Raw genomic sequence first — 12,944 nt, 5'->3', positions numbered from 1 at the left:
TTTGCAAAAGTATTTGAAAGTATGCAACGAACATACAAGCGTATGCTACACAGCATACAGTAGTTCTTTAACTTGTGAATGGTACTGGTCATCCAAGACAGTGAGAAGCTAGGAGGACAGTGTGAAAGACAGTATGAGTCTAAAAGTAAACAATCTAGGGGTCGTATCCACAAAGCAAGTAGAAAATTAGTCATAAGTGCTGAGAATATACATTTTACTCCTACTCTTATGGGTAAAAATGGAAAACTATGCATGAAGCCTCTTTAGTCCCTCCTAGTCAACATATATTTAGGAGACCTCATGAGCTGTCCTAACCAGTTAAGAATTACCAGCAGGTGTCTTGACAATAGAAACATGCAGTGAGTCAGTGGTTCCTGCACCACATGAAATTGCAGTTGTTAAAGTTGCACTTTGCAAAAATCGCTCTGCCATTTCCTGTTTGCTAATACTCTAATAGTTTGCCTAATTTCAGTTTATGTGACAAAATAACCTAGTATACCATTATACCATCTAAACAGTTCTGAAATATATTTTCCTTAACCAAAAATATTGTTGTTTCAGCTGTTTGAAGCTGGTGTACAAAACCGAAAGTAAAAGACTCAAAAACAAAAGAATGGGAAGCATAGAAATAGCTCGCATAGAACAGATCTATTCTGCACGCATATAAATTTGGCAATTGAAAGCATCTAGGGTTTTAGCCAGCTGATCCGACACCTTATGCTTGGCTACAGTTAACCCCAAAAATGTATTAAGAAACTGCAGAGCCGGCGCAAGATATGGCTTGCAAAACGTACCTCAATCCAGGGATGAGAAATGTGTTGGGATGAGAAATGTGTAGTGCAGCTGTAAGCAAGTGTAAGGTGTTGGATCAGCTGGCTTATGTTTTCAATGAAAATGATAGACTTTTCAAAAGTATACAATGTTGTATGCAACATTATCGTCGAGTGACTTGATACCTACTTTGCAAAAGCTATTTAGAGATGTTAAACGGGATTGCGAGTGTGTTGATACAACGATAATATTGTTAAAATTCTGCTTTTAACAACCATCAGAATTTGTTAAAATATATATATATGCTATATATATATATATATATATGCTATATATATATATATATATATATATATATATATATATATATATATATATATATATATATATGCTATATATGCTATATATGCTATATATGCTATATATATATATATGCTATATATGCTATATATATATGCTATATATGCTATATATATATATATATATATATATATATATATATATATATATATATATATATATATATGCTATATATATATATATATATATATATATATATATATATATATATATATATATATATAGCATATATATATATATATAGCATATATATATATATATATATATATATATATATATATATATATATATATATATATATATATATATATATGCTATATATATATATATGCTATATATATATATATATATATATATATATATATATATATATATATATATATATATATGCTATATATATATATATATATATATATATATATATATATATATATATATATATATATATATATATATATATATATATATATATATATATATATATATATATATTAAGCAATAATGAATAGTAGGCCTAGGCAAAGTGATCGTGTCAGGCGAAAATGATAAACGTTTTACCATTTCAACTTTGATGTACAGTCCCATTCACAGCTGGCGATGCCTCATCGCAAATGGTTATTCCCCATCATTTGCAACAATATCAATAAGTGTCATCACTATCTTTCCTTTGCTGTACCTCAAACTGCCGTGATTGTGATTACCAGCTGAGATAAACTTTTATGAGTTGATTTTACTCCTGGTTAAGAGTATGTCTGAGCAGTGTCTTAACATCAACCTACTCTGAGCTGGGAGCTTTTTACGTCTTAAAATTGGTTTTAACAGGATTCCTAGGACATTTTATGAGATGCTTTGAGGATACAGCCTAGGACCCAGTACAAACGAACACACCTGAGTCAGCTCATCAAGGACTTGAATCCAGTGTTACTACTTGGCTGCAACAAAAGACTTCACTCACAGTGGGCTTGTTTGGCTTCGACTGCCTTGCCTGATCTAAAATTCACCTTGAATAACAACTACCTATTATTATTTGCAGATCAGTCAGTCACAATTTACCCACATTGCATCAAAGATTTGATGTTCTCGAAGAAGGCCACCATGCCTGTGGGTCCCCAGAACCAAGGATAGAGATATTATGACGCATCTGACTGTGCTTTCTCTTTACATTCCTTGGTTCTGTGGACAGGGCCACAGGGTGGCCGTGTTTGAGAATATTAGGGCCGTGATTCATTGTGGGTAAATTGTGTCTGACTGACTGATCTGGGCCCAGTTTCCAAAAAGCGTCTTCAGGATAAGTTCATCGTTAGAACCTTCGTAGGAGCATTGATAAATCTCTGAGCTTATTCCCAAAACCATCGTTATTAACGCTGCACTTGAAATAACTCTTAATCTAAAGCCTGCCTCAGACCACTCGTAGAACAGCTAAGTGTGTCGTTAAATGCTTTTTTGCCTTTATACACAGACGATCTCCGCTAAACATAGAATCACATGGTGTATCAATCTCTCTTTGACCGCTGCTAACTTCAGAACAAAGTTGACAATAAATAAACAGCTGCCAATGTCTTTGCAAATGATACAAACAAGGGACGTATAAAAAGATGCTTCAAATGAAAACCAAGATGACTGCATTAAAATAAACAGTAGGCTATAGGCCTATTTCAATCATATTGAAATACGTTTCATGTTCAATCAATCGCGTTATATTTACTACTTGTAGGATACTGTCTGTAATTCCTCTCTCTCTGTCTATATATATATATATATTTGTCTCAATATATATGCTGTACTACCAACTGAATTTCGCTCTGGTAAAAGTAGCCTCTCATGTGCATTTTACCAGTAAGCCTATAGTCTCATGAGTCTTCTCATGTACCCCCAGGGGTCCTAGTACCTCTGGTTGGGAATCACTGGCCTAACGTGTGCAATGATGTGCCAAATCGGTGATTTAGTGAATTTGCATTGGTTAAGCATTAGAATAAGCCGCCTCAATATTTGCAGCTGTAAGTTGTAATAGGAGCTGATCCGTTTTCAGTATTGTGAATGTTAAGGTAAGATTTAAATGGATAAAGCTGATCCGAGACCAGCGCTCCCTTTCTTTCGATTCTATCAGTATCAACACATGCTCCAACAATGCACTTAGCGACCGTTCTCTCTGTGTGGTGTTTTTGGAAATGCATTTTACATCTTCTGCCATTGTTGGGAAACCAGGCTCTGACTGTTCCGTCTCTTTACATTCCCTGCCTAGAACCAGGATAGAAGAACACTGTTTTGGCTAGTGTCATTATATATTATTATGTATGAATGTTGCTGTTTATATGTTTATACACTATGTATAATGATCTTATCTGACTTACCACAACTGATATTCCTTCTGGAAAATAAATAAATTAAATCCCTCATTCATCATCCTACACTTGACAGTTTTCATCCCCACCTTAGCACGTCTCCGTCTCTCAGCATCCTCTTGAACCGCTCACGGTACCGCACAGCCCCTACCTCGCGAATCTCCCGGATCCTCCGTCTCCAGTTCAGAAAACGGTAATGGAGGTTGATGTCGTCCATCGCTTACCTGAGGACAGAAACAGGAACGTTGAGGTGTTGATCCTCTATCCTACTCTCATATACGTTTTTGAAGTGGCAGCTGCATATGAATAGCAGGCTGAATAGTTATGGACTAGGATGTCGGTTTTGCATTTGTTTGGTTCAGTTGGGTCGAAAACAAACTAAAAAATACATAAAATGTCCAAAGTAGCTTGTACGAGGGTGTCAAATCATAACATGTAATGTACGGCTTATTACCTAATTAATACACAATATACCTAGTTAGTTAGCAATTTAAGAAGATATCAAATGTTAATAGTCTAGAACGAACTAGCCAGCTATCTAGCTCCAGCTGCCAACACCTGCAGGGAAATAAATACTGTTAGCTACTGTAGCCGTAGGTTAACGTCAGCTAGCTATCCACATCAAGCACTTCTCAACCACACATACAGTGAGGAAGAGTTCTGTCCGTACGCAGGACATCCTCTCACACGTCCGGTAACTTTTTGTTTATTTATAAAACACACACCGACTAAAGTTGCACACCTTATTGTTAAGCTACTGTCTCTCATCTGTGGCCAAATTCCTTGTTGTTTACAAATTTCCCGTATGTGCTCTCCAGCTCCATCAAAACAAATTCCGCTGAGTGCAAATGGCGCGTTCTAATGACATCATGATACCAATAACATTTGTTTCCGGCAATCTATAAAGTACTCTACTGTAGCTGTTTATTTTAGGCTATAGGCTATTTTTCAAAGAGCATTATTATCTAAATTGAGTTGGCTACACTTGACAGGATATAAATTAAACGTGTGTGTGAGTGAGCAAGATAGAATCTGAGATGACAGTAAAATAATAAAGGAGCATAATTATGGGGCGGAGCCGTGTCTTTTTTTTAGAAGGATGAATCCTGAGTTTTGGGGTGGGCTACTAATTGTTAGGTGTGGAAAGGGAGGGCTTCCATAGCTAAAGAAATACATAAAAATACATCTTGATTGTGAAACATTTGAACCGAACAGCGTTCTGATCGTGAACTGGGAATACAGGACTGACAGCAAATGTTTCTTGCTTTTACATATTCGTTGCCAGATTGGCTTCAGCATTAAACAGCAGTGTTTTTCCCCTTAATTTTTCTAAAATAAGTCATTTTTAAAGAGGTGGTCTTCCTACAACATTCTTCACTAGTCCATTATCATGACACACACACACACACACACACACACACACACACACACACACACACACACACACACACACACACACACACACACACACACACACACACACACACACACACACACACACACACACACAGAGGAATGCATTTCCTGTCATGGAAGAATTAATCATGTTTGGCTTAGTCAGCCAAAGTCCCCTATGTTAAGTGGCACTCCGGCACCCTCTCCGTCAATGTCTCTCTGATCAAAGTCTGAACGTGCACTTTTACGTCATCAAGCTACTCTTTTGTGTTCATTATTTGTTATTTTAAGCTAAGCCATGGCAACTGCAAATGCAAACATTCCATGTAATGGGGTCATTAAACTTTGGATGTGAGTGACTAATGCCTTGATTAGAATTCCTTTGGTGTTTGACTGTACATTCCAAAGTTCCAAAGACGGTAGCCCACGTTGTAAACAGCTCAGGTGTGCAGTCGTAAAGTACAGTTAAAGGAATAGGATTTAGACCCGTGCCTGATGCAACGGTTTAACAAGATTGCTGTTGGAACCTGTCCAAATTCATTATCAGGCTTCTTCATCAATAACCATCAAAGCACAGGTGAAGTATGTACAAGGGTTATTCTCAGTTTGTATACACAGAAGAGGACACTTAATCAAACATACGTTTTCTATAAACACATGTTCTCATCACCAGCCTGTCATTTTAAATGTGTCAGTAATGCTTACTTGTAAAACACATAAATCAAATATATTCCCAGTGGAAAAACAATAATGCCGAATTTGAAACAGCAATAATGACACATTCATGATGGGGTTACGGCTAACCCTATTTCACCAGCAGGCACTGGTAAAGGAAAGGTGTGTGTGTGTCAGAGACAAGGGGAAGTGGGGGTGTGCTCAGCAATCTGGAAATGAGAGGGGAGACTAATATTCCTCTCTCCCTCTTTCCTTCCCCCTCCCTCTCTCTCCACCTTTTGGCTCTTTAAAAGCCGCTGTCCGTGGTGTCTGTCTGCTTCATTATCGCTCTGTTGTAGCTGGAGGGGATTCCTATCCACTCTGTCTCGCTTCTCCCAACCAACAACTGGAACTGAGCTGAATAAGAACAAACCTCAGACAACAGCCTACCCTGACATTGAATATCTGGCATTGAAACAAATAGGAACCTCCTGGACTATTACTTAACTTTTGTTGGTGGACCACGTGTATTTTGAGGGAAACATGCTTCTGTACCCTGACCTTCTGGCCCTGCTCTTCCTCCAGCTTGCCCTCTCCAGCCCGTGGACGCTAGCCTCCCGACTGCCCCCTCTCAGAGGAAGGAGTCCCTCCAGTAAGGGCTTACAGGGGGCTAGGGCCCCCAACCAGAGGCAACAGTCTGGGGAGCTCAGCACCACTGTCCTGTTCCTGGGGGAGCCCTGTGGGGTCTACACCCTGAGCTGTGCCCGAGGACTCCGCTGCGCCCCACCACTGGGAGACCCCAGCCCCCTCCAGGCCCTTCTGCAGGGCAGGGGAGTCTGTGGCAACGCCAGTGAACCCAGCCCTTCTGAGAGTCCCCAGCCAAAAGGTAAGACACCTACTACAGCACAGAGGGAGAAGCCACTCAGTTACATCTGGTGGGGTGGAGGAGGAGGTACTGTAAACTATAACTAAAATCAATGCTAAATTGAGCTTTTGCAGATAGTTCACTTGACCTAGTTACGGGCTGTATAACAAGGGCCCAGAGTTGATCCCTGTCAGGATATGGACATGATGCCAGCGCTGTATATCTTAGATAAATAAATAAACGTTGCTCTGATGACTTTGTTGTGATAAGAAAGGTCCCAATTGTGAGATTGTATTGGCCTGTGGAAGTGGAAAATGTGTAGCTTCATCAGAAGTAAGAAATACAGCTAGGTCGTAATGGAGCACACAATTGGCACTTACAGTAGTTTACATTGGAGACAGAGCCAAGATCAGTATGCAGTGCTCCAAACTCAGCCACAAGACTTAGGATTTCTTTCAAATAAATCTATGCTCAGACTCCACCAGGAATGACATTGTTTTGTGTGTGGGAAATGTTCTTCTCTTAAATAATCCCAATTATGTCATGTTGACCTCAAATCACCAGCAGCTGGAAATTTTACTCAACAACCTGTTAATGCCAATCTGTGAACATGATATGTGACTCTACCTACTGGTTTGTCTCTACCAATGCATTCATCAGATATTTCAGTAATCAGTTACTGTGGTAATGTAATCCATTACTATGGTAATGTAATCCATTACTATGGTAATGTAATCCATTACTATGCTAAAGCTGTTGTCATGTATTTTTTCCAGCCACACACCCGACACTGACTGAAGTCCTGGAGAAGGTAAAATCCTTTACTTAAGACATTTCATAATGAGGACATGTTGTGCTTCCAAATGTGTGGAGGACTGTGTTGAGCGATAGGGTTGAAAGACAATAAAACATGCACCTGAAATAGTGGCGGGGGTTTTACTAATGAAAACCCGCTCTCTCTCTCCGTCTTTTTCTCTCCTCTCTCTAGGCTCCGTGTCGTAGGCTGCTGAACACTGTACTTAAAGGTCTTGAGCCCGTGGTCTTCCAGTCAGACCGTGGCGATATCTATATGCCCAACTGTGACAAGCGTGGTTTCTTCAGAAAGAAACAGGTATGTTTAGAAGCAGACTGGTTTATGCATGTATAGCAGAGGTGGTTCGCCAAACTATGCTTGCATGTTGAGTAACCTTGCCTAAGTAGGAGTTCAGTGGACCAACTCAATCTTGAGTTGCAGGCTGGACTCGATAGTCAATGCCTGGTCAGAAATGTTTTTGTGTATGTGTTTGAGTGCCGTTGTTGTGTCCTATACAAAACTGCACATCTCTAATAGGCTTTATCTCTGTGTGGCAGTGTCGGTCGTCTCGGGGCATGCACCGCGGTCACTGCTGGTGTGTGAATGAGAGTGGCATGCCAACATCATCACACACAAGTCCAGAGGGCACCCTGATCTGTGACAATGTATGAGAGGGCACTGCCCAGTCCAACACACCCTGAAGTCTGGAATATTGACCAATGGGTGAGGATCGAGAGGAAAAGCAAGATGAGGAGAAAAGAGGGGGATAGAAGAAGAACAGAAGAGCTGCCCAAAGTGCTGGACACTAAATGGCCAATACATGCAAAATTCACCCATCTGCATCCCAAATGTCACCCTTTGTAGGGAATAGGGTGCCATTTCAGATGCATTCCCTACTACACTACTACCTACAAGCACATATTTCCAATTGTATTTCTCGGGCAGGTAATTCGCTTTATCCATCCCTGTTAGTTTGGTCTCACAGCGCCCTCTAGTGATGAGTTGTGATACAGTTCAAACCAGAGAGATTATTTACTAAGTAGGCTTCACCTGAGTTTAGACTGGATGGGTATGGAATTATTGCACTTTTTAGTTTCAATATCTGTACTCTGTGTTATAAATATGCAGAGTTGGGAGTTCATTTTATAACCTAACTCACAGTGGGTAGACCTGTAGTAGACTACATCCCCAATCCCATTCACCCGCTGCGTCCCATGACAGTCTAGGCCAGGGTACTCAACTCTTACCCTACCAGGTCGACAGCCTGCTGGTTTTATGTTCTACCTGATAATTAATTGCACACACCTGGTGTCCCAGGTCTAAATCAATCCTTGATTATAGGGGAACAATTAAAAAATGCAGTGGAACTTGCTTCGAAGTCCAGAGTTGTGTTTGAGGGGTCTAGGCCTAGTGATGACGATTGTCTCTGATGATGTTACCACTGTCGCTCTTATAGTTCTGAAACTATGCACTTAAATCTGACATTCTGATATTCAAACTCCAGGACCAAGAACTACTGGAGCACCTCCAATCTTTTTACTGACATTATAGCTGAGCAGACATGTTTTTAGAGTATAAGATATAGTCTTTATATACATATATAAATTAAAACCTGATGTATTATTTAATTCTCAGTATGTATTTTTTATAACAAATTGTACATTTTATTTAAGTGCTTTTTTTGTTGTCTTCTATTGGGCATGACAAAACATTGTATTTTGTACTGTACCTGCTGAACATATTTTATTGATGTAATTATTTATGTTGACAATCTTTTATACTTAAGTAAATGTGACATTTTATCAATAAAAGCCTCTGAGTGGAAACACACTGGACGCACATTTATGTTGATGGGTATCTTTCCCAGATGTCTGGTGAAGATACTTACCTGCTGTATAATATATGTTTTAGAGGTTTCATGTGAGCCTCATAACAGCTTGGAATAACAGCATGTGGTCTACAGTTTAACAAAAACCTGTTTGTGATTGAAAATAACCTTGCTATGGCTGTAATGGCTGGCCAGTGTGCCCTTAATCCAGAAATCGTTCTCATATGACCAGGAAGATTTAGAACAGGACTGGCTCTCAGTTACCATGACAATATCTAAAGCCAAAGAGCTTTGGAGTTAGTTTGCTCTTAAAAGTTTAAAGTGTGTTTAAAAAAAAAATGTTCTTCACCTTCCAAAATCACAATCTGAGTCTTATAAAAAGATACACAATACACATTTTTCAAACAGCAGGAGACAGGAATGTTAAGTGAATTAGTTGGCATTTGTGACTTTACATACAAATGGAACACACACACACACACACAAACACACACACACACACAAAGACTGCTTTGTTTTAGTCATTTAAATGTTATTAGGAGATTGAAAAAGGACGACCTGAACTCATGTAACTCTACTCCATTCCGGAATAAAGGGGAAATTAGAATTAAATGTCACAAAACAAATGTTTATATTTTTGGGAATCTACTGTATATAAGTCTCATTGGAGTAATTACATTTGAACCATATTCTAGTACTTTATGATAATCTAAAAATAGGTCAACAATATCAAACAATTGTTACGGACTCATTATGTACAAATCTAAGGTAGTTGAATGAGAAGTTGATTGTTTTGATATTCAATGGCGCTGGAATGTATAGAGGCCGTTTTTCTGGATCCTGACCAATTTTGCGGTTTTGTGTGTTTTGTTTGCACTGATCTTAACACTTCTTGTACATAATGTTTCTGCCCATTGTTTCCTATCACCTTAAAAAGCTTCTGGACATCAGAACAGCGATCACTAACCTCAAGGCCCTAATCCCCGACAGGTGGAAGAGAAATAGAGGCCAACGTGCGGGTACCCTGATGAAACTACGCAGAGGAGAAAATAAACAGCCACAACCATCTGTTCTATTGGCAAATATACAAATCACTGGAGACCTGAAGATGGGACCTAAAGAAATGTGATATCCTATGCTTCTCGGAAACTTGGTCATATTCTAGCTGGTTTTTCTATACATCGGCAGGACAGAACTGCAGCGTCGGGGAAACTCAGAGTGTGTGTCTCTTTGTTAACAACAGCTGGTTCGCAATCTGTAATATTAAGGAAGTCTCGAGGTTATTTATTTTATTTTATTTTATTTCACCTTTATTTAACCAGGTAGGCTAGTTGAGAACAAGTTCTCATTTGCAACTGCGACCTGGCCAAGATAAAGCATAGCAGTGTGAACAGACAACACAGAGTTACACATGGAGTAAACAATTAACAAGTCAATAACACAGTAGGAAAAAAAAATGTGGAATCTATATACATTGTGTGCAAAAAGCATGAGGAGGTAGGTGAATAATTACAATTTTGCAATTTTGAGTGATAAATGATCAGATGGTCATGTACAGGTAGAGATATAGGTGTGCAAAAGAGCAGAAAAGTAAATAAATAAAAACTGTGGGGATGAGGAAGGGGAAAATGGGTGGGCTATTTACCAATAGACTATTATGTACAGCTGCAGCGATCGGTTAGCTGCTCAGATAGCTGATGTTTGAAGTTGGTGAGGGAGATAAGTCTCCAACTTCAGAGATTTTTGCAATTCGTTCCAGTCACAGGCAGCAGAGTACTGGAACGAAAGGCGGCCGAATGAGGTGTTGGCTTTAGGGATGATCAGTGAGATACACCTGCTGGAGCGCGTGCTATGGATGGGTGTTGCCATCGTGACCAGTGAACTGAGATAAGGCGGAGCTTTACCTAGCATGGCCTTGTAGATGACCTGGAGCCAGTGGGTCTGGCGACGAATATGTAGCGAGGGCCAGCCGACTAGAGCATACAAGTCGCAGTGGTGGGTAGTATAAGGTGTTTTAGTGACAAAACGGATGGCACTGTGATAAACTGCATCCAGTTTGCTGAGTAGAGTGTTGGAAGCAATTTTGTAGATGACATCGCCGAAGTCGAGGATCGGTAGGATAGTCAGTTTTACTAGGGTAAGCTTGGCAGCGTGAGTGAAGGAGGCTTTGTTGCGGAATAGAAAGCCGACTCTTGATTTGATTTTCGATTGGAGATGTTTGATATGGGTCTGGAAGGAGAGTTTGAAGTCTAGCCAGACACCTAGGTACTTATAGGTGTCCACATATTCAAGGTCGGAACCATCCAGTGTGGTGATGCTAGTCGGGCATGCGGGTGCAGGCAGCGATCGGTTGAAAAGCATGCATTTGGTTTTACTAGCGTTTAAGAGCAGTTGGAGGCCACGGAAGGAGTGTTGTATGGCATTGAAGCTCGTTTGGAGGTTAGATAGCACAGTGTCCAATGACGGGCCGAAAGTATATAGCATGGTGTCGTCTGCGTAGAGGTGGATCAGGGAATCGCCCGCAGCAAGAGCAACTGTCACGCCTTGGTCATTGTATTTTGTGTTTTTGTTATATGTTTGGGTAGGCCAGGGTGTGACATGAGTTTATATGTTGTGTTTCGTATTGGGGTTTGTATTATTTGGGATCGTGGCTGATTAGGGGTGTGGTATAGGCTTGGCTGCCTGAGGCGATTCTCAATTAGAGTCAGGTGCTTATCGTTGTCTCTGATTGGGAACCGTATTTAGGTAGCCTGAGTTCGCTTTGTATTTTGTGGGTGTTTGTACCTGTCTCTGTGTTGTAGTCACCAGATAGGCTGTAATTAGTTTCACGTTCCGTTCTGTTGTTTTTGTATTTAGTTTCAGTTATTTCATGTACCGCGATTCAGTTCATTAAAGTCATGAGTAACCTACACGCTGCATTTCGGTCAGACTCTCTTCATTCAACAGACGAATGCCGTTAAAGCAACATCATTGATATATACAGAGAAAAGAGTCGGCCCGAGAATTGAACCCTGTCGCACCCCCATAGAGACTGCCAGAGGCCTGGACAGCATGCCCTCCGATTTGACACACTGAACTCTGTCTGCAAAGTAATTGGTGAACCAGGCAATGCAGTCATCCGAAAAACCGAGGCTACTGAGTCTGCCGATAAGAATATGGTGATTGACAGAGTCGAAAGCCTTGGCAAGGTCGATGAAGACGGCTGCACAGTACTGTCTTTTATCGATGGCGGTTATGATGTCGTTTAGTACCTTGAGTGTGGCTGAGGTGCACCCGTGACCGGCTCGGAAACCGGATTGCATAGCGGAGAAGGTACGGTGGGATGGTCAGTGACCTGTTTGTTGACTTGGCTTTCGAAGAGGCCCGCCTGCGTTAGAAGAGGCCCGCCTGCGTTAGAATACCTCATGATAATCTGTAGACCATACTATTTATCAAGAGAGTATCTATAATATATCTAGAATTTTCTTAGCTGTCTATTTACTGCCACAAACCGATGCTGGCACGAAGACCACACTCAACGAACTGTATAGGGCCATAACTAAATAAGAAATAGCTCAGCCAGAGGTGGCACTCCTGGTGGCCAGGGATTTTAATGCAGGATAACTCAAATCCGTTTTAACTGATTTCTACCAGCATGTCACCTGTGCAACTAGAGGCGAAAAAGCGAGACGGAATACAATGTGATTTTCTGGATTTTTGTTTTAGATTCTGTCTCTCACAGTCGAAGTGTACCTATGATTAAAAAAATACAGACCTCTACATGCTTTGTAAGTAGGAAAACCTGCAAAATCGGCAGTGTATCAAATACTTGTTCTCCCCACTGTATATACCCCAACCAGAAGTCATGGATTACAGCCAACATCCACACTGAGCGGAATACCAGTGGAGGCTGCTGAGGGGAGGGCGGCTCATAATAATGGCTGGGATGGAGTGAAT

General features: G+C 40.3%; 2 protein-coding genes across 3 annotated transcripts in view; one reads left to right on the top strand and one right to left on the bottom strand.

The window, feature by feature from the left end:
* The window catches only part of LOC124003905 (SPRY domain-containing protein 3-like), a 44,649-nt gene extending 40,208 nt beyond the window's left edge, over positions 1-4,441 (bottom strand). The window contains exons 1-2 of one of the 2 annotated variants that reach the window (XM_046312548.1): positions 4,216-4,441; positions 3,563-3,697 (exon numbers count right to left, since the gene is read on the bottom strand). In XM_046312548.1, the coding sequence (XP_046168504.1) occupies positions 3,563-3,690 (128 nt within the window). In that variant the 5' untranslated portion in view covers positions 3,691-3,697; positions 4,216-4,441. The remainder of the gene's footprint in view (positions 1-3,562; positions 3,698-4,215) is intronic. The other variant, XM_046312549.1, reaches the window with a different exon arrangement.
* A 1,441-nt stretch (positions 4,442-5,882) lies between these two features.
* LOC124003737 (insulin-like growth factor-binding protein 3) lies at positions 5,883-8,977 on the top strand. Its single transcript, XM_046312283.1, has 4 exons — positions 5,883-6,408; positions 7,164-7,198; positions 7,376-7,498; positions 7,738-8,977. The coding sequence occupies exons 1-4, from the start codon at positions 6,066-6,068 to the stop codon at positions 7,849-7,851; spliced, it is 615 nt and encodes a 204-aa protein (XP_046168239.1). The 5' UTR covers positions 5,883-6,065; the 3' UTR covers positions 7,852-8,977.
* Positions 8,978-12,944: the final 3,967 nt, after the last annotated feature.

The sequence above is a fragment of the Oncorhynchus gorbuscha genome, linkage group LG18, assembly GCF_021184085.1.
Source record: "Oncorhynchus gorbuscha isolate QuinsamMale2020 ecotype Even-year linkage group LG18, OgorEven_v1.0, whole genome shotgun sequence".
In the NCBI taxonomy this organism is placed as follows: Eukaryota; Metazoa; Chordata; class Actinopteri; order Salmoniformes; family Salmonidae; genus Oncorhynchus; species Oncorhynchus gorbuscha.
The sequence above is the reverse complement of the archived record's forward strand: the minus strand, read 5'-3'. Positions and strand labels throughout refer to the sequence as shown.

Coding starts and splice junctions, on each gene's coding strand:
- LOC124003737 (XM_046312283.1), top strand. CDS start 6,066: ATGCTTCTGTACCCTGACCTTCTGGCCCTGCTCTTCCTCCAGCTTGCC. Junction 6,409..7,163: donor TGAGAGTCCCCAGCCAAAAG/GTAAGACACCTA, acceptor TATTTTTTCCAG/CCACACACCCGACACTGACT. Junction 7,199..7,375: donor TGACTGAAGTCCTGGAGAAG/GTAAAATCCTTT, acceptor TCCTCTCTCTAG/GCTCCGTGTCGTAGGCTGCT.